This window comes from Equus quagga, chromosome 14, assembly GCF_021613505.1.
Source record: "Equus quagga isolate Etosha38 chromosome 14, UCLA_HA_Equagga_1.0, whole genome shotgun sequence".
NCBI classification, from domain to species: Eukaryota; Metazoa; Chordata; class Mammalia; order Perissodactyla; family Equidae; genus Equus; species Equus quagga.
Window position 1 is genome coordinate 9,875,971 of NC_060280.1, and position 26,423 is coordinate 9,902,393.

Consider the following 26,423-nt stretch of genomic DNA (forward strand, 5'->3'; position numbering starts at 1 on the left):
CAGCTTTAAAGAAAGCCATCTGCCAACCAAGAGCATCCATTTGAAAGTCTATATGAATGGAAACACAAGCTTCTACTGTGTTAAGCCCCAGAGATTTGGGGGTGTTCTTTTTCTACAGGCAGATAACCAAAACAATTTTAAAAAGTGATTCTCTTCTTCTCAAAATTGAGGGAGAGCTCCAATTTCTTTCCTGTCACATGGTGAAGAAAACGCATTCTGGAGCAAATAATGGCATTGCAGTCTACACGCAGTAAAGTGAGCAGGCAGCATTTCACCATTACGTGAACTAGATATTAGCAAAAATGAGCAGAATCCACCCCTGAATTACAAACTCGCCACTTAGAAAGCCGCCCTTGAACAAAACGAACAGGACAAACCAGACACAGAAAACAACGTCAGATATAGAAGAGCATGAATCAGCTTGGGACTTTCATCCATTCGTTAAATATTTTCGTGTGTCTATAGTACACTATGCACTTTTCTAGGTGCAGGAGATACAGCAAATAAGATAAGATGGCTGCCCTCATGCAGTGTATATCCTACAGGCAAAAGTCAGATCATAAACCTTCAAACAAGAAAACAACACAATTTTAGATAATAAATGCTATGAAGAAAATAAAATAAATTAAGTAAATTAAGTAAAAATGTTCTAGACAGTAGCCGAGGGTAGTAGCAGAGCTAATTCCATAAGGGTGGTTAGGAGAGACCTTTCTAAAGAGGTGACATTTGAACTGCAATTTAAATGATGACTAGAAAGCAGATTTGCAAAGATCTGAATGCAGTGCATCCCAAGCTAAGGAAAGAACTATTTCAGGTCTATTCGAGGAACACAAAGAATTACACTGTGGTGAGAGAAGAGTGAACACAGGAAGGGGCGGTAAAAAATGAACACAGAGAAGCATGCAGATTCCACTTCACATAGGACCCTGTGTGACCAGGACCTAGCTTGGATATTATTCTAAGAGACATGGGAGCTGTCAGATTATTTCAAACAGAAGATAGGCATAACATGACTTACATTTTAAAAAGCTTACCCTGATCAGTGTTTGGAGAATGGATTGCTGGGGGCAAGGGTGGACACCAATGCAATCACTTAGTGAAGAGATAAAGAAGGCTTACACTAGTCAAAGCAACACATGGGTGAACTTGTGATTCATCTGGAGGTAATGCCAACCAAGACTTCCTGATGTAGCAGATGTTGGGGGTGATGGGAAGAAGGCCACTGATGATGACTTCTGCATCCTGTGACCTGAGCACAGTGTGGATGGAAGTATCATTAACTGAGACTGGGAGAAAAGTCATAGTCCTCTGTTCTCAGCACTCTGGAACTCAGGAGAGCTTCGTAATACAACAGCTGAGCCACGTGATGAGTTAACTAGACTGCAGTGTGCTAGCCTGGAAACCTAATCAACACTTGTAACATTTTTGGCACAAAGAAATAACGAAAACTTCCAAGCAATATCTTACAAATGATCTTTTGAAACACGGTAAAAAATACCACTACCACTTTAACGTTCAGTCCTGACCAGTGCCCCAGCTGGTTTTACTGGGGCTCTGTCCAGAGCACAGAGCTTAACAATTAACCCCTTGGTTTGACCCAAGTGCAATAACCAAGATTTGGACTTGAGCTTTGTTTTTTTTTTTCATTCTTATAATTCCAAGAAGAAAGTTGATGGGGAGGGGGTAGGTAATAAGAGGCAACAATTTAAGTGGGTGGGAGAGCAAGAGCAGATGCTTTTGCAAATGAGCCTGGAGAATAAAGCAGCAGAGGCAGAGAAAAGCCAGGGAGTGGAAGAAGGCTCATCTATATCTGCAGCTGGGAGGAAGGGGACATGCGGGTTATTATGAACAAAGCAAAGACTAGAGAGCTCTGAGTCTTGGAAAGGTTGGGATGGGAGGGTTGACAGATATCTGGGTACCAGAAGATCTCTCCGTTAGTCATGGAGGCTAAATAGAAGAAGGGAAAAAAAGGATACCCCAAGGTATTCTTACCCCCAGCATTCTGAATGCCGGGAAATAAAGGCGAGTAGGAGCTTAGAGTCAAGGTTGTGCTAACATGAATGATCAGAAAAGATTTTTGATCCCTGTGTTGTCCAAAAGCAGGACTTGAGGAGACTGATGCCCAGATTTGAGCATAAACTGAGCTACCTGGATGCTCAGGCATTTTGTAAAAATTCAAAACAGCAAGAGTTACAATCAATCCTTGGAAAATCAGAAGTGTAATTAAGCTTGCTAGTCATTTTCCCACACATTCGCTTAATCAGGAATTTACAGGGTCTTGTTTCTGAGAAGGTTCAGTCAATAAATATCTACCCCCTTGGCGACTCTGAGGCTGCTTTCTGTTTGAACTCTGCCCTCTCTGCCACCTTCCCAGCCTCCTTATATTCAAAGGGTCTGACCCCTCATTGTCACCTCCGGTCACACAAAAGTTATAAATCACCTTGTTAATCTGTGGCTGTGTTTCACACATTTCAGTATTTTTGTTACATGAAATTATTAAATTCATACCAATTCAGGTCATTTTGCTCCACAATATTTCCTTAAATACTGCTCTGCTCATGTTTTTCCGAGGAAAGGAGGAGTTCATCATAATTTATAATTATTAGGCTTGGTGTCCCACTGCCAACAATATGCTCCTGGCAGAACTGATCAAATCTGATGCTTCCATCTAAGAACACTCCCCTGCTACCTGCCAATTCTCCCAAAACGTGCAGATGTACAAAATCCTCTTTCTCAAAATACTGGCCTCAATAAGGACACACACCTTCAACTCCAAGAAAGATCCTCATAAACATTAACGATATAAGTTAATGACAATGATGATGATAACTCTTGTGATCGTTAAATGTTTAGCGAATACCAGACAATTTATTAAGATTTGACACGCACCGTCTCATTATCATCTTAATTGGGAAAGCCAATTTCCCAAGTTGGATTTGGCCATAACGAAATCGCTAATTTACAACTTGTGGTCTGCAAAAAAATCTAGTGCTTGACAGCAGAGCCAGAGCAGACTATTAATGCTCTCCACAGTTTGTACTTTTTCCAGTTAACTCTCAATGCCTGCGATAGAAAAAACTACTTCCAGTTGTGAGCACTGAGCTGAGGGCATCCTTCTGAACCCACAAGATTTGGATCAACGAATTCAGGCAGGTATACGAGCAGGCTTAGGCTAATTTATGCAAAGGTAACAGACAACTCCACCCTCCAAAATTTCAGTGATTTACGTAATTTCTCACTCATGCCACATGTCCGTCACCTGTCAGTTGTCACTCTACTCCATGTCATCTTCAGTCTGGGACTCCAAGTAAAGGAGAAGTTCTGCTCTGGAACATCACCAGTTTTGTGTTAAAGAAAAAAGAGAATGAGGTGGAACTCCACAATAGCTCGTAGAACTTCTCCTCTGAAATGGTACACATCACGTCTACTCATATTTCACTGGATCAAGGAAGTAGCAAATATTTTGAACAACACTACAGCACTGGGCCGGGGTGGGGGTGGGGAGGTAGGGAGCAGAACCAGTCAAGGCATAAAGCCCGGGAGTAGAAATGAGTTGAGTATTATCTTTACTTCATTTCTCTGAGTCTTAGTGTCTGCACGTGTAAAACAGAGCTAATGTGGCCAACGCTGCCACTTCCCTCCCAGATTTACTGTGAGGTTCCAAGGGTACAATATATACAAAAAGAGTCTCAAAAATTCAGAGCACTCTGTAAGTAGAAGGCATTATCATTTAACACTAATTGTAGTACTTTCCATGCCTGGCAGATTGTATGATGCACGTGATATCACATTCTTTATTCTTCTAAATAACTTTTTACTACAGGAAGAAAAAGGTTATGAGATTCTATTTATGTAGACCCCAAATTCAAGAAGATCGTAAGTAGAATTCTTATTGCTATACTTTCCTTAGACACTACCTCTAATTTAAACTAATGTATCAGCAACTATTTAAGACCAACCCACTGAAAATGTCATCACAAAGGTAAACAGCCTCAGCAGACCATTTTCATAAAAGACCAAAATCCAACTAAAGCACTTTTCAAATGGAGAATGTTCCTGCTTGAGTCAGACGAAGCAAAATGAAACGACCTCTTGCGAATTGTATCATAGCTGACAAAGGTCTTATTATCTTCTATTGATTGGCTGGGAGTTCCGATATCTTCTCTTTGGCAGTTTCTACAGCAATCTCTGCAAAGCAGGAGTCCTTAATACACCATATGTCTGCTGCTACCCTAGGAAGTTAAGAAAAGTGAAAGCCTTTGTGGTTCTCTTTTCACTGAGAGCCTGAATAGGCTTTTCAAGATAGCCTGGACAACGTGTGTAACATTTTGTTTTAATTTGCAAGCCAGTCTTGTTCATTGTGGTTTGTACAATATGGGTCATTTTCACTGCATTTACTCAGAGTGAGAAATAACTTTCCTGAAGCAGTTCCTAAGAATCTAGTTCTCTCGGGGCTATGGTGAGACAATGAAATCAGCTTCTGAGAGTCTCTGGTACCCAGGCAGGTGCTTGGCAACATCTAATCTTGTCTATCAGACCACCCAGAGGACAATTCTTAGGAAAGAGCTTGGGGAACGGCCATGAACTAAATTTAACCACAAAAGAATGGCATAGACATAGCTTTTTCCCTACCCAAAACCACCCCAACCCTCTTCCTTTTGCCTCAGGGAAAGTGTACTCCTACTCCAGCTCCAGAAGATGGACAACATTAGCCCAAATCAGCGACAGTCATCTCATTCCCCTTTCCCAAACACTGGTCTAGGGGTGGGGAGGACGTAACCCAGCTCTATAAAATAAGACAGTGGACGTCTTCTACATGAAGGAAGGGGCAGAAGGGTTAGGGGGGACCTCCTAGGAAGGACTTTAATTTTTTTTTTTTTTTTGAGGAAGATTAGCCCTGAGCTAACTACTGCCAATCCTCCTCTTTTTGCTGAGGAAGCCTGGCCCTGAGCTAACATCCGTGCCCATATTCCTCTACTTTATATGTGGGACGCCTACCACAGCATGGCATGCCAAGCGGTGCCATGTCCACACCCAGGATCCAAACTGGTGAACCCCAGGCCACTGAGAAGAGGAGTGTAGAACTTAACCGCTGCGCCGCTGGGCCGGCCCTCAGGAAGGACTTGCTTTAGACATAAAAAGACAGAACCTCACTCAGGGTTTTTTAACCCCTGTCCCTTCCTTCCTTGTTTGCTTGGGGTGCTGGCTGGTGTGAGGACACCATGCTTGAGGCCATGGCAGCAACCATGCAACCAAAGGAAAATAAGCCCAAAGTCCAACATGCTGAAGATGGCAGAACGGAAAGAGAGAAAGACATTTGCTCCAAATGCTCATAATCGTTCTACTGGGTTCTCAGAGCCTCCCTCCGGATGCCCAGTATTTCACCCTGCTTTACCCCCTGAGCTCTATTCTTACACCCTAAATGGGCTCGAATATTTAGTCATTTCTTCTTAGGTGCTATCCTCTCTGTGAACAAGCCTTCTGGAACTCTGGAAAGTCTCCATGATAACAGAGAAACAACTGAAGCCCGAGCGCATCACCATTACCCAGGGTGGCACCACAGTGCACCCTGGCCCGTGGCCAGGCACCTGCACTGAGCTGAGAAATATGTCCAAGAAAACCATGATTCAGACCCGAAATCACTCAACATAACCAATAAAATGAGGCCTCACACACAAAAGGCAGATTTAGCATCACAAATGGTTCCTCACAGAATGGATTTCATGTAAGAAAAAAGGGGCTCAATGAGGAGAGAATCAAAGAGTCTCAAATAGTATTTGGCCAGCAGTTTTCTCCCGGATTCTGCCAGGTCTCGATCGCTCAGGACAGCTGGGGACGGTGGGCGTACTGGTTCGAATGCACAACTGAAAGGTCTGCCAGTGGCAGAATCGGGACTCAAATTATTTTGAGGCCCCTTCTGTCATTTTTATAATTGTTTATAGTCTATCCCCACAGACAGTAGAAGGTAAAAAAGTAAATTTTTAGACCATTACCTAGCTTATAGGATTTCCACATGGTAAATGGGGAAGAGAATGTTCACATTTTTAATTTTTGTAGTTACACAAATTTTCTGACAACAAATAAAAAACAGTATAAGATACAAAGAATAAATATTAATATGAAGTATTAAAATTAATAGTCCACTTCTCCAACCTGATAATAAGTAACAAGACATTAAAGGGTAGATGAAAAGGTTCATAACCAAAGGGGCAACTTCATCCTCCTCCCAAGTGGCATGTCTCCCTAATCAAGTTCAGATCTAAAAAGGTAAGCAAAAGAAAAACAAAGGTGAAAAGGAGAGAGAAAAAAACACACTAGTTAGACTATTTTGCTAATAAGAAGCAAAGGAATAATGAAGAAAGTCTTCCAGCAGAAACGAAAACCAGGCTGCCTCCCAGGTACCGAGCACTGGGGGTGATTACACACCTTTCCCGAACAACCGAAGAGATCTTCGGTCAAAGCCAAAACGTTAGGCAGGGGTCAATGATATAAACAGCAGAATGAAAAGGAATTTACTGTTATTGTCATCAATTGTCTTTACCTTGAGCATTCCTGACCCACTTGAGGACCAAACCAATTGGAAGAGTGATTGAGAGTTCGCAGCCATTCAAGACATCGCCTTCCTGATTAACAGATTACTAAGGTTCAATATATTGTTACTGAAGATGGCAGGAATGATTGGGTCCAACTGGGATAGAGAAACAGCTGAGCCATCACTTTTCCTATTGGAACTTCTCTAAACTGACAGGAGGGAGCCAGTGAGCACCTGAAAAATGGATGGACTCAGATATTACTTGTAGACCAGGGTCAGAGCTCCCGCAGAGCAGAGCTAATCCCTGCTCCTCCAGTATGTTAAAGGAGCAGGAGCGTGTAATGGTCATTGCCAGCAAGGTGGAGTGCTGAGCTTGGAAAGAGGCATTCATACAAGACAGTGGAGTTGTTCTGTTATCTAGAATGTAAACGGGGGTCACTGATACTTGAGGCCACCAACACACTAAAATGGCATCCATCCATGTGTCAAAGTTATGAGTCCATCCATCACTGTGACTTTTAGTAGAGTCTGGGAATTAGCAAGCCATGAATCAGTCATTAAGAAACCCAACGGAAAAAAAATTCTGACTTTGGCAGGTGAAGAAGATGGTAGTTGGGTATAAGCTATCATCAAAGTATCACTCAAAAAGAGCATCCACCACATAACATTTCATTGAACTTAGAGATGACAAACTACTCAAATAAGACAACAGAAAATGATGTGTTTCTGGTTTTGCAGGTGATTATTACAGTAACAGCAGAACATGGGATGTGATACTGCTTTTGTTGCTTTGCTGTGTTTCACAAGTACCTTCAAAGATCTTGCTTTCACATGCTCCTAAGTAGCCTGGATAAACCAGGAAAATAGAGTGCCCTAGGTAGTTGACGATATTTCTTGTAGGATCCCATAGGACCAGAGCCAAGTGATGGTTTTCAATCTTCAACCATTTCTATCAAGAATACATTTCTCACAAGTGATTTCATTAAATAACTTGCTTACCTTCACAGTAGGCGGAGTCCCCCTGGACAGAGATATAACCATTCTTGCACTCGCAAGTAGCTTTTGTATTCCAGTTTTTGCACTCTGAATTTTCACCACATTTAGGTCCTTCTGCACAAAAGTTATGACCTAGAGGAAACATAAAATTTTACATCAGAAAAGAAGAGAATAAAAGAATTCCAAGTAATAAAGCATGAAACATTTTTACTGTATGTCACTATGCACAAAAACATAGCTTGGCAATATGCAAGAGTGAGCTAGGAAGGGATGGGAGAGTAGGAATACGAAACTTTGGATGGCCCCATGCTTGAGATTTTTTCCCCAAGTACTCGAATTGGTTAAAGTTGTTCCTTCCTGAAGGCGTTTTCTATGCTGATCCTGAATCCTCTTCATACCACCTTCTTACAGAATTTGTCTTTTTATAATTGTTTTAATGTAAAATTTATGGTACATGGGAAATAATATATAAAATGAACATATAGGAATCTACAAAATAAAAATGAATACAACCAGAATGTTATCAGTCCCCCTTGATTATACTTCTCCAATGAATCTCCCTCCCAGCCATCAGAGAGAACTAGCCTGAATTTTGTGTTAATCATTCCCTTGCATATTTTTTATAGTTTTGCCCAATAGGTGCTTATGTCCAAATAACAGATTACTTAGTTTTGTCCATTTTGAACTTCACATGAATAAAAACATACTATACATATCCTCTATGGTGTATTTTTACTATTCGCCCATGTTAACGCCAGTAGCTTTAGTTCAATATATGTCAATGCTGTTATGATATTCCATAGAATGAATATTCCACAATTAATTTTCTCGATTATACTCCAGATGGGCATTTGCATTATTTGCAGGTTTTGAATTACAAACAATGCTGCAAGAAACATTCTTGAACATGTTTTCTGGAGCACACTTTTTCAACCAACTGTCTCGTACTTCTTTGAACATTGCTTCTTGAATCTCAGATGTTCCTTCTAGACTAATTATTTTTCTTCCTAAAGTATCCTTTAGAACTTCCTTTAGTGAAGATATTTTGATAGCAACTGTGTCTAAATACGTCCTTAGACCACCCTTATACTTGAAAAATTGCTTTACTGGGTACACAGTTACTTTCTCTCAACATTTTGAGGATATTATTCCAATGTTTTCTGGATTTTAATGTTTCTATTGAGAAGCCAGTTGTTAACCTAATAGTCATACCTTTGTATTTGACAAACCCTTTCTCTATGGCTGCTTTTAAGATCATTTTCTTTCTTTGGTTGATGGGTTTTGTTTTCTATTTTTTCATTTTACTCTAAGGCACCCAGGTGTGCATTTATTTTTATTTATCCTTCCTAGGATTCCTTGAGATTCCTGAACCTAAAGATTGATCTAATCTTTCAGTAATTTGGAAAATTCTCAGGTATTATCTCTTCAAACATTCTCTCTTGGCCATTTTCTCTATTCTTTTTCCAAAATTGTAATTAGATCAATGCTGTTTCTTCTCAAGCTCTCTTCCATGTAACTTAGACTCGCTTTCATATTTCCATCTCTACACTGAACTGTGTGTAACTTCCAGATGTATCTTTTAGCTTATTCTCTCTTGAACTATGTCATATTCTGTTTCAGTCATCCACATCATTTTTAATTTCACTTTTTTTTCTAGAATTCTATTTGATTCTTTTTCAGTCTCCTTGGTCAAATCTGATAGTTTCTTATTCTTCGAGCTTTTAATTTCCTTTTTCTTTTTTAAACACTTTAGACATGTATGTTTCATATTGATAATTCCAACATCTTCAGTCTTTGTGCATCTGATTTTACAGTTTGTTGTTTCACTAAGAATCATGGAAGATGACTTATTTTATTGTCTTTTGAGTGATTCTTTTGAGAGCCCATATTTTTTGGAATTTAATCTGTGGGAATTATTTGAGGTTTCAGTTTTAAAATTGCATTTCTTCAGAGAGGATTTGTGTTTGCTTCTGTCAGGTGCCTGAGGGAACTATCAACCCAAGATCACTTGAAACTGCATTCTGCCCCGGGGCATGAGGGTTGAGTCTCACAGGTAGAATAAATTCAGGTCCTAAACTTTCAGGAATGCAAACTTTTCTCCACCTCGCCTCCTACCTAGAGTCAAGGCTGACAGGCAAGTCTCCTTCCGCAGAGTGGCTGTTTCCTAGTCACCCACTGAGGATTCACCCTTCCAGTTTCTTGATTTCTGCATCTCACACCAGCCCCAGGCTTCGCCTCTGTCTCCTCACACAGTGCTCATTAGAAGCCAGAGTCTAGCACTAGGGATCAGAAATTGCCCTCTGGGCAAATGCCAACTCCAGTGAGCTTGTTTACCTCAATGAAATCATCCTGTTTCCTTATTTTCTAGTCTGATTTTTTTTTCCTCTTACTCTATTATCAGCTCCACCAAATTTTCAACAAAAAAATTATATATTATGCAGCATTTTTAGGTGACCCAGGAAGCATAGTTTATACCTAGCACAAAAGTTGTTAAGTTCAAATGTGATAAAGTATATGAATAATTATTATACTGCTATATCACGTATTGTGGTCTCATAAAAAACAATAAGTCTTGGGGGACAGGAGATCTAATTTCTAATCCAGGGTCTGCAGCTAAGAAACACAATAAATCACTTTGCCTGTCTAGGTATGTGTACGAGGAACAGGCAACAGCAGCGATTTTCAAACTATTCCTCAGAGTCTTGGGCACAGACGAGTTTTCAGGCAGGGCTCAAGTCCCCCAGCCATGACTCAAATAGAACAGCTCTGCTTTGATATCTTTGAACTACTGATCCTGTGAACAACAGTTTCTGGCTTTAAAAAGTACAGAAATCACTGAACTATATAAACTCTAAGTTTAATTCATTCAGTCACAACATTCTAGAACTTTTTTCTCTGAAATAGAATTTTAAAACCAACAGTATTTAGGCTGCACTTGGTCTAAGAGATGAGTATTATTAAGTAATAATAAAATGCATGCACCTATAATATGCCTGGCATTACACTAGATGTTTTAAATGGGGATAATAAAATTATATATCTTATTAATATGTGTAGAAAGAGTGAAACAGGCTAATCCATGTAAAGCACTTAGAACAACTCTGGATACCTACTGAGGGTCAACAAACTTAGCCACCATGATGAGAATGAGAATGATTATGATAGTGACAACACAAGGCTGACAACAATGACTAAAGTTCAGAATAACCTGATAGTGCTGTTATCCTCAACTTCAAGATAAGAAAAGATAAGCTCAGACTCACTAACACCTAGCTAACAAGTGGGGCTGTCAGGGTTCTAAATTAGTTCTGGTGAATGCCAAAGCCCATGGACTTTTCACTCCATCAGACGGCCTCTCAGATAGCAAAACCTAGCGGTAGAAAGTGAAAGAAGGCTCGGGACACTAGGGAGTGGATCCACGGGACTAGATGAGCACAGTATCCTGTCCGGCCTCACTCCCTGTGACCTGTTAAGTGGCGATTGCCCCAATCAAAATCAGAGAGAGAACTTAACTTGTTGGAAATGTGACGGCCCCCTCAGTCAAGAACATTTCTACAAGGGCTTAGAAGGCTTGTCACAACCACTACAACTAAAAGTCCTTGAGGACTTGCTACCAAAGGGACAATTTTTAGGCATCATACTTCTTTTTGAAGAGGAAGTGCCCAGACCTCCCTCCCCATGCCAGAATTGGTGAGGAATTAAGTTGTCACGCTTCCTTTCATTATGAAGCTTGACTCATGTCATATGTGCATCCATTATTACACGTATTCTTTGTCTATGTTTCTTTTGTCTTTCTTTCCAGGAGACTGCAACTGTCCTTTTCCTTCCACATGCATTTGACAGGCTGGAACACGGCCCCTCAAACACTGGTGATTTCCCAACGCGTCTCTATCAGGCACATGCCACGTCAATTCACAATGCAGGGAGTTGGGTAAATTGTATTTCAAGGACAGTGAAGGGCCCAGGGAACAAACCAACCTTAATGGCAAATATGCCAAAAGTGTGTGTTTTTTAATTAATCCAGGCCCTCATTCAAGCAAAATTTACTCACTGCTCACTTGCCTTTCTGCACCAGTGAATAATCATTCACTCGATATTTATGGGGCACCAACTCTGTGGACTGAAGCACCATGCAAGCTTCTGGGAGCAAAGCAAAGATGTTTGAGACATACTCTCTGCCCACGAGGAAATTACAAACTCTGAGGGGAGATAAGGCAAGTACAGGGGTAGCATAAAAAAAAAGCAATCTACATTAAATGAGTTGTGAACAGTACAAATTATCATAGTGTTTCAGAGAAGGAGACATCACTGCTAAATGATACAAAACTTGACCTTGGGCTCATCATAGGCAGAAATGTGAAAAGGGGTGAGACGCAAATCCTAGTTGGAGGAATGGGACTCCAACCTTTGAGGGAGAAGGCTAAGTTTGGGGAAGCTCAAATAATCTGGCACAGATGTAAGGACAACAATAACATTTACTGAGCACATGCTATATGCTAGGCACTCAGCTAAGTGTTTACGTGCATTATCCCATTTAATTCTATGGACAATCCTATGAAACTGGATTATCTCTATTTTACAGATGTGGCAACTGAAGCTTGGAGAAGTGAGTGCACTTGCGGGAGGTACACAGAGCCAGAACCCAGGTCTGACTGAGGCCAGGGTTCTTTCTTTGTTTATTTTTTTATTGCGGTAACATTGGTTTATAACATTATATGAATTTCAGGTGTACATGATAACATATTTCGAATTCTGTGTAGATTACATCATGTTCACCAGCCAAAGCCTATTACAATCCATCACCACACACACGTGCCTAACCAGCCCTTTCGAGGCCAGTGTTCTTATTCACTGTATTCTTCTACGGTCCTCCCAAGAACAACAAATTCCTAAGCATTCTACGGTCCAAAGGACAAAGAAGGCGTTCTTTTTGTATGTGTCGATTCAGACAGACTACAATTTAGGTTTCTTCTCATTCTCAAAATATATATATTTTTGCTAGGTAATTCCAAACATTCTTAACAAAGAATCCTAACTTTAATCACTCCAACTTCTTTAAATCAGGGTCTAGGTCTCACCCATTTCTCTGAACCAAGAGCTTCCCACACGAGAACAGGTGGATAGATGGCTTATAGATGGATGGACAAATGGTCAGATAGAAACATGGGAGGGTGAATTAGTGAGAAAATGAATAGATGAATGAATCTCTAGTGGCATTTAACGCCCCCTTCTCAACCAACTGGAAGGCAAATGTGACTCGTTTGCCAGTCACCATTTTTCTTCTTTCAAACATTTTTACTGAGGTATAATTTACACACCAAAAAATTTACCTATTGTAAAGATATACTTTGATGATTTTTAGTAAATTTACACAGTTGTGCAGCCCTCACCACAATCCAGTTTTAGGATACTTCCATCACCCCAGCTAGTCAGCTTCAATCTTAAAACTGCACCTCAGCATCTGAGTTGGCTGCCAAGTCATAAATCCTCAATTACTTCTCTACATTTCAGAATCCTGGGCTTTGTCCTTCTTATCTGATGTGTCTGAATAGCGTGACATTTAAGATACAGGTCCTTCCCTTCCAGATATTCGTCTTCAGTTGCTACCTACAGGCTCTTTCTCGAGTCCTCTGGCTTGCTCTTAGTACAATTTTTTCTTCAGCTGGGTGATCAGCACAGTCTGATGCATGAGACTTCTCGAAGTCATCCTCTTTCTTAAATCAATTTTTTTTTCAGAACCAGAATTAGAAGCTGTGATCAGAGTAGAATACACACATAAACATATACACACACACACACACACACACACACACACACCCCCCAATATTCAAGTTCTTTTACTTGGCTATTTTTAACATGTGACTCTAGAGTCTCTGGAATTATTTTCCTATAATTTGAAGCACATAGTGACATCTTTTAACTAGCACTGGCCCAAATTCAGAGAACACATTATAAAAGCAGCTACTTATTGACTTCTTCCAACATGCCAGGCATAGTGTTAAGCATGCCACACACCTCATCTCATGAAACCCTCACAAAAACCCTCAAGATTACTATTATTCTCACTTTACAAATTATGAAAATGTGGCTGAGATTGTTAGCAACTTATCCAAGGTAACATAGCCAGGAAGTGTCAGAGTCATGATTTAACTCTAAAGTTCTTGTTAAAACCATTAAGGAAATAATTCTTCTGTGATGTAAATACTTGGGAGCAAAGATAACTACTAATGCTTACTCTCTGATGATGCTTGTGGACCTCAAACCTTCTACGTCCTGTAAAAGTTTTTAAGTAGGTCCATTTAGGACCCAACTGAAAGTTTTGCCCATCTGTTCTTAGCAGAAATTGACAGTAGGACAGTGCTCGCCCCCAATCATTTCAGGTCTCTGACTGAAGACATCCACCCTTTTCTAGAAGCAATAATAAATATTAAGTAAAAATAATAAATAAAGGCTCAAAGTCCTCTCTAAGAGAACAGGAAATAAAACTGACTGTTTAGCATCCCACTTTACGTATGTTATGTCACTACAGCCAATAGCCACTTGACACTCCATCGGGGTGTCCTCACAGGCATCGGACAGCTCACCGAGCCAAAACAACTTTGATGTGAGTTCCTAGATCCGCGTTCACCCAGATCTCCACATCCTTCCCCAGCACCTTTATCCCCCTAAACCAGAAAACTGGCAGTTATCTTTGCCCTGACTCCTCAAATACTGGCCCTTTCCAATTCCTAATATGATGAGTATAAGACACTTCAACATTTAAATACATATCAGATCAAAGTAAACATGACACGGTATAAAGGAATCCATAAATGCGTAGAGACCCACACTACGTTTCTCTAGAGGCAAACATATAGCCAATTCCTCTCACACAATTCAACCTTTATTGTTAGATACAGAGTTGTGCAATTATTAGTACAAATATATGGTAATGTTACATTGAGTTTTTCATGTTTAATTAATATGGAATATAAAAGTTGGAAATACTGTGTAAATTTTACATCAGCATCATTTATATAAAAAGTCATATAATACATCCATGGAGGTATTCAGTTGTGAAAATATTTCCTTTTGTAAGTTTATACTTTTTCAGAGTAGCATCTTTTATTCTTAAACCAGAAACCTACCAGCCCAGTCCTGAGTTGCTGATGATCTAAGTCATCGCAACTTCCTTACTCCAAAATAATAAAGACTAAAGAAAAACCAGCAGAAGCAACCTGGAATGGAATTTTTGAGCAGCTTTCCAATAGTTCTACATTTAGTAAATATCCATAATTGGGGAAAATGTTAAAAACACCATGCCAATGAGAACCTGACACTTCTAGGCAGCGGTGGGGGGTGGAGAGAAGGAATACAAGCTGCCCACTCAGGTCAGGTTACAATTTCCTACAACTGTACATAACTGGGCAGAGACTCAGTGCCCGAAAACTGGCCTGGTGCGTCAATTTTACCTCGTAAATCTCCCTTTCTTCTCCACTGCACAGCAACAAGGAAAACCCACCTTATGCCAAACTGCTATCATCTCTCATGTGGCCGTCACCTCATCTGCCCTCCTGTCTTGTCTCTACTCTATTTTCTACACAAAGGGATCCTTTTGAAACATAGATTGGCTCATGTCACTCTCCTCCTTAAAAATCTTCCAAGGGCTACCATTTTATTTAAGAAAAACACAAAATCCTTAACTTTGATTTTAGGGAATAAACAAGACCCCCTCTCTCCCTCCATCATTCCCTCTGGCCATAGCAGCCTTTCCTGTAATTCCCCTGGATTCCAATCTCTCTGATTCAGAGTCTTTGCAAGCTTGTTCCACCAACTCAGAGCATTCTCATCCATCCCTGCCAGAATAATTTCCACTCAGTCTTCAAGTCCCAGCTTAAATATAATCTATTCAGAGATGGCTTCCTTGTCTCCCAAGTCTAAATATAGCCCCATTAGTCTCTCTCACACCACCCTATTCTTGCTTATCGCAGTTATCACATTACTGACATGTTTATTTCTGTGTTTATTTATTGAGTGTCTATCTTCCTGTTAGAGGGCAACTTGTTCAAGGGAAAGGATTGTGCAAGTTTGGTCAGCTTGCACCTAACACAACATCCAACACATTATAGGCACTCAATAAATACGTCTTGAGTTAATGACTAAATCGTAACAGTTCTCCAAAATAAGAATTAAAGAGTGTTTTAAAGACAAATAAACCAAGGCTCAAAGATGTTAACTACATTCCCAGTAGTTACACAGCCAGTAGATGATGGGTGAAATAGAGCTATAAATCTAAATATGATGATTCTTTTTCTTTTTCTTTTTGGTGAGGAAGATTGGCCCAGAGCTAACATCTGTGCAATCTTCCTCTATTTCGCATGTGGGACACTGCCACAGCATGGCTTGACGAGCTGTGTATAGGTCCACACACGGGATCCGAACCCACAACCCCCAGGCTGCCGAAGCAGAGCATGCAAACTCAACCACTACACCACGGGGCTGGCCCCCCTAAATGTGATTCTAAGCCCCAGCCTCTCTACACTACCCTTCATGACTTCTCAGCCATGATTTTAAACATCCAAGGACACTCAAGGAATGCTGACCCTGGCCTCAGGAGACCAGGACTCTGTTAGCCATTAGCATTTTCTAGTGTATGACATGCCTTAAATCTTTCCAAAGGAACAAACCTTGTATTTTTCCTCCAGGACACACTCCATGATTACTAGTTGCTGGGGGACTCAAAGTCAGAAGAAAAATAACATCACACAACAGACCACCACCCATGGATGAGATACCAAGATGAGCGAGACCCCCTGGGAGCTCACACTCGAGAGGTTAAAATGAGCAGATGCTCAGAGGAAGACACATAATCTGCTGAAATGCGGTTCCAGGTTTTACTCAAACCACCTCCTTAACTTTAGTTCCTAGCAGAAATAGTATTCACTTATTTGACAAGTATTTTTTAAGCACCTATCATGTGCCCAGGCACTGAGCTAGGCAATAGGGATAGAACAAAAATATGCAGTAAACATGCCCCCATTCATCTCACCCTCTAGCAGGGAAGACTGACGTTGAATATCAGATTACAAGGAGCTACTGCGATGGTGAGGAATGTGACACAGAGAAGGTTCCTAACACAGGTACTAAAGAGGAGATTTGAAGGATGAGTGAGGTGGGCTGGACAAAGGGTGGGAGTTCCAAACACATGGAGCAGCACACGTGCATGACAAGTTCAAGGAAATTCATGAAGAAACACAAATGCTGGGGTCACACTTTTTCTCCTCTAATTGGGAGCACTCTAAAATCTGGACTCCCCCTAGTGGTCCTGTATGTAGAGCTCTGTTGCCAGTGAGAGACCAATAACACTCGTAAAAGGATTTGCTGTCTTCAACTTCACTGGTCTAATCTGCATATAATAAACCTCACCTATGATTAGGCCCCCTAAAATGCCATTCTCCAGACCCCACTCTGTACCCTTTATAATTATAGCCAAAACATCCACCCATCTGGCTTCTACAGCCAATGATGAACGAGCATCTTTATGATTTACTACTGTGACCTCTTGCACAACAAAGGAATGAATAGGCCACTGACTTTGAGCAAGACTTGGCTTTTCTCAGATAGTTAAAGTTTGATTCCACATAGAGCACCATTGCTTGTCCTCGATCTCCTAACCCTAATGTAACCCCCGGCAGGTCAGGCAGGTTACCTTTGAAATGATGCACCTCGACAATCTGAAAATGCACTGCAGAGTCCTCTACCCTAATTCAAATCCTGCGAGTCAGTACCTCTCATGTCACTGCTGCTGCCCAATCTTGAACGTCACATATGGAGCAAAGGTGTACTAAGGACAGGATATTCCCTGTGCCTCATTGGTATGGTGACAGCTACACCCTGGAGTGGCTACGAGGGATATGGCCAAAAAATCCTTTATGAGGACTAGACACCCTCATGTACTCCACAACCAACACACATACCACAGAAGCCTGGGCCCTTGGGGGTGAGGACATTCCTTTAGCTCCTGGTGGCACGGGGTGGGCCATCAGGATGGGCCTGCCGGAGACTGAGCTCTGGACTCTCACATTCTATCCTAGAAAGCAATGGGTTTCTTCTACAAGAGTCAACAGTTAAAGGTCCTCTTGTCCAAGGCAGCCTGGCCTTAGTTCCAGGTCTTCTCTCTGGGGCAAGGATCCATTGTGGCACTTTCAGGGCCACAGGCATCATGGACTCCCTGAGACAGTACTCTCCTTCAAACGCCCTGCTTTCCCAGCCTCTACAGTTGGATGGATAGCCCTGTCTTTCCAGTCTGCTTTAGCCCAGGGCTACAGGGATTTCGATCAGATTCCATCTATCAGTAGGCAGAGGACATGACCCGTCTGCAAACGCCAGTCCCTCTATGTAGACACTAGCTTACATTCTCAATAAGCGCCTCTTTTCTGGGTCTCTTCTCACCTCAAATACCCTGAAATCCTCTCTCTAAAACCATTTCAATTACAAATTCACCTAAAATGATGAGGAAGACTAGAAAAGACAATCACGTGATACCAAGAGTCCCTGGGAGGATTTAATTGAAGGGCATAAAATCCTAAATAGGACAAATAATCTCAACTCATTTCAGCCCAGGCCAGATGACAAGGCAAGTGAGCATGAATTAGAATTACCGATAAACACATTGGGAACAGATGTCAGAACGAACTTTTTCCCCAACACCGAAAGTCTTAAACGTGCAGCAAAACCCTCCAAAGTCATTGGCAACATTGAAAATACAATTAGAGTCAATTATGAGGAGAATAAAACCCTGAAGAGTGTGTCAAGAATTCCGGGGCGGGCCAGATGATGGGTACGTGTTCCCAGAGCAATCCTGAGAATGCACGATCAAGATTAGCGGTTTTTTTTTTTCCCTTTAACCAAGAGCACTGGTGATTCACGAGCAATCTTTTTCTGCTGGGGCTACATTCATGCCTTTATTATTCCTTCCCAGAAGGCGCATAGATGTCACTCTGGTGCCCGCTCCCCCTTCTCCACCTCATGGCTTCACACTTCGAGTGGACAGGTTCCTGCTTTAGCCATTACCTTAAGGTAATGAAGAGGGTAAACAAATGTCATGCACTGGCAGCAACGGTCTTGAGTGTCAGAGAGAAACCAGAGCAATGATTAGGGCTGTTCTGGGTGGTGCTGCTGGTGACGAGTCTTGGACTCCAACAATTGCAAAGTGTCCTCTCCCTGCCAATGTCCATCACCTTGATTTTTTCTGCATGTGTCTTCCCTAACTGTTTCGTGGTTCTTTCCTTAGGGCATCCTGGCTGTACCAGTAGCCCTGTGGATTTAACCACCTGTTCAGCTGATTACCTCCATTTTCCTCTAAAGGGTGGGGAAATTAGTTACAGCATTTGGCATGACCCAAGATTTGGAGAGGCGAGGTGTGTGAATCCCTAGTCTGGATATCAGTTCTGTTGATACCATGAGCACCATGAGTCAGTCAGAGCCTGTTACTCTTAACTCTAAGGTCTTAGGTGTAATTCTCACGAAGAGAAAAACTCAGTGTAAAGCTACAGTCTGCACCTCTCTCCCTGATTAGTCAGTGGCGGGGAGGGTGGCAAAGTGTGTAACCAGTTATGAAACTAGGCATGGCTCAATAAAAAAATTAGCTTCAGAATCAAGTCAACAAGTTATAACTTGAGGAAACAAGGCATAACTTAGCAAAATGAATTTTAACATTATTTCATATATGAAATATATAGAGTCTATCAGCTGGCACGGAAAATAACTTCAAAGTCACTGACGTGAAAATGATAGAAATATTCCGTATGGGAGGAACAAATCTTTATCTACCTTGTCTCCTACATTTACAGCATCAATTCATAAAATGTGATCATTAAAACAAACATTATAAGAAACAGTTGGAGAGCTTTATGGTTATTATATAATTGGCTAATTGGGATCAGAAAACAAAATCCCTCTCTGTGCTTTCTCAAATCGTCAGTCTAACCCTCCTCAACTAGGGCAGCTCATCTGAGTCCCAGGGAAAAGAAACCTCAGAGAATCTCAGTTCCCCAAGCAGGCGAGAGAATGGTTTTGAGGTACTCATCCGAGGAAAGATACTCTGCTGGGGTGAATTCCCCTCAGACTAACGGCATTCACAGGAAGATGGAGAGAGACAATAAATATGCTAATTGAAAGGTCTTCAGCACAGGTATTGGAAGAGGCTACAACCACTTCCGTTTCTGTAATCAATAACATCAAGGAGGCAGAAACCACAGCCCTGTGCTCATCCCTGAAAAACACATTTCAGGTCACTGGAGCCCCATCTGCTCACTTGCTGCCCGCCAGTCAGTAGATAATCTCAACCCACAAAGCAAATGGTACAGCCTTTCCACATGCAGGATAAAAATTACTTTACATAGAAATTGAGTGTCTCTCACCTTTTCATTGCTTTCTGTTTGGGAGAGGGGAAAGGAGGAGGGGAGAGAAGAACTGAATAATTTGCCTTCGAGGAGACCCACTGGGCTTTCCCAGTCTTGTCAGAATAGTAATAGTCCAACCCTTTCCTCCTCTTGCAAGACTCCACTCAGAAAACAGGAACCCAGAGGATAAGGTAGAAGATATAATGTAAAAGACAAATAGAGGTCAAAGGGGAAAAATATCTCCCACAACATTGTGAGAGACTATTATGTTACTTCTAAAGACGCTCTTGGGAAATAAATGGGAATTAAGAGACACGGAGTAAAATTCATGGAGAGCACAGTTTGAGACAACAGACTTTTGAGCTCATCTGGATTGATTTTTTGTTAATTGCCATATAAATTTTATGTTTTCATGAAAAAGAGAAGACCCTACTGCCCAGACAAACATGCCTTTCATTGTCTGATTGTCTGATGTGCAGAGCCAGCCCCAGCCTGTGGACAAGTGGGACGGATGTTCCGGGCTCCTGTCTGCTACAGGCACCAGAGGAGATAACGACAGTAAGTGGTGCTAAAAGGGGCCCTACTCAAAAATGATGTTTTCTCCATTCCAGTGTCTCAATTCTGAGATGAGCGTATAGGAGAAAGCCAAGAGAACCGATATACCCAAATGGTTTAATTCGACCCACTCCCCACGAGCAGTCCTTCCCCATAATTTCTTTTTCAAAGACATGCTCTGGTTCCTGTCAAAATGTAAAGTCGTCAAGAAGTACAAATAATTCTTACACATGCACCTACAAAAAAAAAAAAAAAAAAAAAATCAGCTGCCAAATAAAAGAATTAATAGTTTCCTGGCTGAGAAGGAAGCCAGTAAGGAAGAAGGAAAAAATCCTCAATGTCACAGATTGGCCCTGGCTACAATCTAATCTATGAAGTCTTATTCCTGCCTCCCACTTTTTGGTAAAAGCAACCAGGTTTCTAGCAATGGGAGCCCTGAACAAGTCTACTTTTCAATGAGACATCACATCTTTCAGCATCTTCATTGGTAAAGAAGTGTATGCATCCAGAGAAGCGCTAGCAGAAGCAGTGGCACCTGGTTTATTGTAAATTGGGTCAGAGTAATGAAATTCCTCTTGAATTTCTGTGGGATAATCAATGACTCTGCTCTAATGAAACCATAAATCAGAAAGGATTTACATAAACTGAGTCCCACACTTGGCACCTCAACAAATGGCGAATGATAGATTTTGCATTAAATTATAAGACCTACCTAATAACCCTATCAGTTACCAAGAAATGCATCCCTCTGAAAATCCCAATCAATCTTTAGGTCTTTCTAAAGTATGCCCGCTGCAAACAGGCTTATAGCCATGAAAGCAGATAAGTCAAAGAAGATATTCTGATGGCCTGGTCCACATGACACTGTTTCTAAGAGCCCTTCTCGGCTATCAACACACTGTCTTCCTAGGAATTTTACCAAAATATAGTGCTCTCATGACCAGCCACAGAAAGAAATCTCAGCCTAAGCCAAAAACTCTCCGTGATAAAATATACAACATTTTTATATATAAGAAGGTCCTAGAGGAGGGGTCAGCAAATGAAAGGCTACCACCCGGTCTTGTAAATAGAATTTTATTGGAAGACAGCCATATCCATTCATCCATCTACCTATTGCCTATGCTGCTTTTGCAATACAATAGCAGACTTGAGTAGCTGCAACAGAAACCTTCTGGCCCCTCAAAGCCTAGAATATTTGGTTTGGGTGCCTTTACAGAAAATATTTGCCAGTCCCTGTGCTAGAGAAGACAGAAAAAAGTACACTATGAGGTCATCTGAGCTGAACTGCTATGCTGCTGGAGTCTTTCTCCCTCTACAAGCTTCACGGGGTATTTGAGAAGGTGGAGAAGGATTTGTGGTGGGTCTACGCTCAAAACAATGGCTATCGGCTTAACTGGATTGGTTTTTTAAGATTTTGAATAAATTTCAGGTTCTCCTAATCCATCTAATTCTGCCTGAGTGAGAAGTTTCAGAGCGGAAGTGATGTTTGAGCTGGGGTTTGAAGAAATAAGAATAAATTTGGGGAAGAAGGGAATTCCAGGAAGTGAGAGCAAAACAACTTCTGCCCAAGAATTAATTAGCAATTACGTATGACTTATGTGAAGTTTTTTCCTTGAAGGAAGTAAAAAAGTTTCATATCAGTCTATGAGTTAAGGGTTCACTACAAGTCATCCTCTGTCAGGATAAAAATTACTTTGAACAGAACTTGACTGTTTCTCACCTTCATTACTTTCTGTTTTAGAGACAGAAAAGGGGGAGCGGAGAGAAGAACTGAATAATTTGCCTTAAAAGAGGCCCACTGGGCTTTCCCAGTCTCATCAGAATCATAACTATCCAAGACTTTCCTCTTGCAAGACTCCACTCAGAAAACAGGAACCCAGAGGACAGGGGAAAAGACAAATGGAAGTCAAAGGGGAAAAATATTCCCCACAATATCGTGAGAGACTATGATGCTACTTCTACAGACGCTCTTGGGAAATAAATGGGAATTAAGAGAGACAGAGTAAAATTCATGGAGAGCACAGCTCGAGACAACAGACCTCTGAGCTCATCTGAATTGATTTTTCCTTAATCATCATATAAATCTTATGATTTCATGAAAAAAAGAACACCCTACTGCCCAGAAAAGTATGCCTTTCATTTTCTGATTGTCCAATGGGCAGAGCAAGCCTCAGCATGTGGACAAGCAGCATGGATGTTCTGGGCTCCTTTCTGCCATGCGTCAGCAGGGGCAGGATACTAGGAGCCTGCGTTATTCCATTTAATCTTCACAGCAGCCCTATGAAATATGTGCTATTATCCTCATTTTACAATTGACAAAACTATGACAGAGAAAAATAAACAAGATATTACTTTTTTTTAGGATTTAGTTTTTTTTTTTTTAGCAAATGCAAGTTTCTAAGGAGCAGAGCCTGGATCCATGTTTATCATCACACTTATTCACTCAACCCTCACACCCCCAGGGCCCCGCACCAAGCCCGCTCACCTCTGCAGACGCTGCAGCACTGATTCTCTGGGAGAATGTGATCCTTGTCTGAGCAGTTCAAAGGAGGGCACGCTTCTGTAATTTTCACTAAAACTCCACCCTGGAAGCCAAATAATAGGGAAACAAAAAATGTTCAGATTTTTAGTCAATGATACAAATGACTAATGCTCATTGTTAACAGGCCGCAGGGTTAACAACCTACAATAGGTAACGGTGCTCCCAGGAATTGCACGATAATGACAAAGTCACAAATTAAATTGGTGAGACTCCTGGAAGAGAAGGTAAATTTCCCTTTCTATATCAAAAGAGCCTCAATTGCAACAAATGCATTTGAGTATCTACTATGTAGCAGAAGGTGGCTAAAAACGGTGTGCTGGTAAATTATTAACAGTTGACTGTTGAATGTGGGAGTCCTAATTTGGAACATTTGCTGATTTCTGTGATGTAAATACCCCAACGATGACTGATTCTGAACTACCAACATGATATCATTGACCCGACTTGGGAAGTTACGTAAAATGAGCTCTCACAAGCCTCTCATGAGCTTCTATGAGCTAATTTTGACACTCCCCTGGGACCACAAGCACTGCGAACCTAGAGATAAATAAGACATCTCCCTCACCCTTGATGACCTCACAGTTTGGATGGAGAGAGAAAAAAAATCTCTGTAACTAGAAACCATAATATATACAGTAAGCCCTAATAAATGTACTCTAAAGTATGAGGTGGCATGGGAGAATAATTAATTCCACCCAGGTGGGGAGAAATTATGAAGAAAATGCCTATGCCTTATTTGAAGGGACTTAAATCATGGAATAAGATAAGGAAGAAGAGATTTTCCTGGCAGAGGAAACAGACAAGAACCAAGGTGCACAGGTGCGAATGCACTAAGAGGGTTAGTTAGATGAGCACTGGATTTTCTCTAGACATCAATAAGATCTCTTACAATAAAATTTTAGGGGCCGGCCCGGTGGCACAGCAGTTAAGTTTGCACGTTCTGCTTCTCGGCGGCCCGGGGTTCACCGGTTCGAATCCCCGGTGCAGACATGGCACCACTTGGCACGCCATGCTGTGGTAGGTGTCCCATGTATAAAGTAGAGGAAGATGGGCATGGATGTTAGCTCAGGGCCAGTCTTCCTCAGCAAAAAGAGGATGATTGGCAGTAGTTAGCTCAGGGCTAATCGTCCTCAAAAAAAAAAGAATAATACATAAAATAAAATTTTAAATATTCAGCAGGTGAACCTTTATGTCCCTACTTCACCAAAGGTCCTCTTTGTTGACATTACTAGAGTCTGTATTTAGTTCCATTCTGAATTTTAAAACTTAGTCTATTAAGTACTATTAAAAAAGGGTTTAAGGGGCCAGCCCAGTGGCACACTGGTCAAGTTCTTGCACTCCACTTAGGCAGCCCAGGGTTCACTGGTTCAAATCCCAGGCGTGGACCTACACAGCACTTATTAAGCCATGCTGTGGCAGGTGTCCCACATATAAAATAGAGGAAGATGGGCACAGATGTTAGCTCAGGGCCTATCTTCCTCAGGAAAAAAAAAAAGAGGACAATTGGCAGCAGATGTTAGCTCAGGGCTAATCTTCCTCAAAAAAGAAAAGGGGGGCGTGGTTTAAGATGCTTCTCTTTTACCTAAAATGTTAAGTTTTTCTCTCCCATTCTTAAGAAGTTGGTTAAGTCACCCAAGAAGCAAGCTCACGAAGGGGAGTCTCATTTAAGGCCAAAAGGTAATTCTCAGCATAGATGGGAGAATAGGATGGAGCTGGGCAACTAAGAGGGTTGGGCGAGATATTGGTTTTCCATCTTCAACAGACTATCATTCCAGTGGCCCCATCCTCCTCTGGTTTCGCAGGAACTCCCATATATCAGGCACATCCATTCTTAAATATGAGCATGAACATAACTTTAAATGTCAAATTTCATTTCCAACTACTCATCTTTTGGATTATTTACACCATGGCTTCTTCTCCTTTCCCACAATTCTGAGCCCAGACAGTCCAGCCCCTAACACAGTCTTATCTTTTTTCCTTCCCCGTTGCTTTTCATTTCCCCATCTATCCCAAGGTGTCTAGGTCTCTCGCTTTTCTCCTGACTCTGGCCTCAAGGTCTAAGAGCTGATTCTGCTCCTCACCCTCAGCCCCCCTTTCAGCAACATTCCATTCTCACTCCTCAATCCAGGCCTCGCTGGGGGGCACCCAGCCTCAGGAGTTAGCACCAGTCCTGAGGCTCGTGTGCCTCTCAGCTGGACCTTCGTTTCTGCAACAGGGAATCAAACCAGTTATTACAAACCGATAGATATTAATAACCTCGCTATCAGCAGCGTAAGCTAAATGCAAATGCAAACCCCTGGGGTAGACTCTGGCCAAAGAGAGAGAAGAGACAGGAAACAGCCTTCCGTCCCCACAAGCCTCCCATAAAGAACTGGATTCAAGCACCTTGAGAGCTTCTGTAGGTCTCTAAATGCCCCATTCTCCTCAATCTCTACAATACACTGCTTTCTTTTCCCCAGAGATGTGATGAAAAGCAAATGAGATACTGTAGGTCCGAGTACTTGCAAAGATGGTCTATTCTGAGCCACAGTGGTCCAGTCTTCTCTCTGGAGATGCCTCGCAAAGCCAGCTGTGCTTAGTGATGCACCACTTCACATTTCTCTCCCTCCTCTCCTTCCTTCCCTGTTTCTCACTCTTGCAGTTCTGGGAGGGCGCCTCACCCAACCAAGTGCATGGCTGGCTCTCACCCTTTATCCAGCACTTTGTTCAAATATTACCTCCTCAGAGAGGCCTTCCCAGATCACCCATCCCCACCAAAAGCTCTCCATCCTTTCAGCCTGCTTTGTATTTTTTATAGACTTCAACATCATAGGGTATATTTATTTGTTTATTTTCTTCTAGTATTGTCTCCCCCACTAGACTGCAAGTTCTGTAAAGATGGGGGCTTTGTTTTGGTCACTGCTGTATACCCAGAATCTAGTGCAATGCTGGTATGCAGCAGGTGCTCCATGCAGGTTTGTTGAGTGATTACTGAATGAGATCTATGGTTCTACCTATCTTATTTCAAGAAACACATGGGAGGGGGAAGGCAGGAGCATTTTCTGACCTTATATCAAACCCTTGGGGGTAGAGATGTCCACAGCTGGAATCACAGACTGATTCCCCCAACACTAACTCAAAACCCTTTTCCAGGGCCACCTGCCAACCTCCCTGGCTCACAGTAGCTGCCGGCTGCCTTCCCCTCCTCAGAGCCTTCCTTCAACAGCCTTTCCAAGGTCACCTGGTCCAGAGCTGATGGCAAGCTAACCACGCAACGACAGTGGCTGGGCCCTCCCATTCTGGACTCCCGCCCACCACAGAGGGTCCTTCCCCCTCAGGGATCCACTCAGGCCAAAATGCTCCACTCCAGAACCCTGTATAAAGCCCACAAATCTATCTGTTAATTAGCCACAAGTGTTGTGGATCATAAGGTTGA

At 41.7% G+C, this 26,423-nt stretch overlaps 1 protein-coding gene across 1 annotated transcript in view; it reads right to left on the reverse strand.

Moving 5' to 3' along the window:
* The window catches only part of NELL1 (neural EGFL like 1), a 750,986-nt gene that overhangs the window by 530,237 nt on the left and 194,326 nt on the right, over nucleotides 1-26,423 (reverse strand). Inside the window, exons 11-12 of the mRNA XM_046685488.1 lie at nucleotides 22,952-23,051; nucleotides 7,532-7,660 (exon numbers count right to left, since the gene is read on the reverse strand). Coding sequence (XP_046541444.1) covers nucleotides 7,532-7,660; nucleotides 22,952-23,051 — 229 coding nt within the window. The remainder of the gene's footprint in view (nucleotides 1-7,531; nucleotides 7,661-22,951; nucleotides 23,052-26,423) is intronic.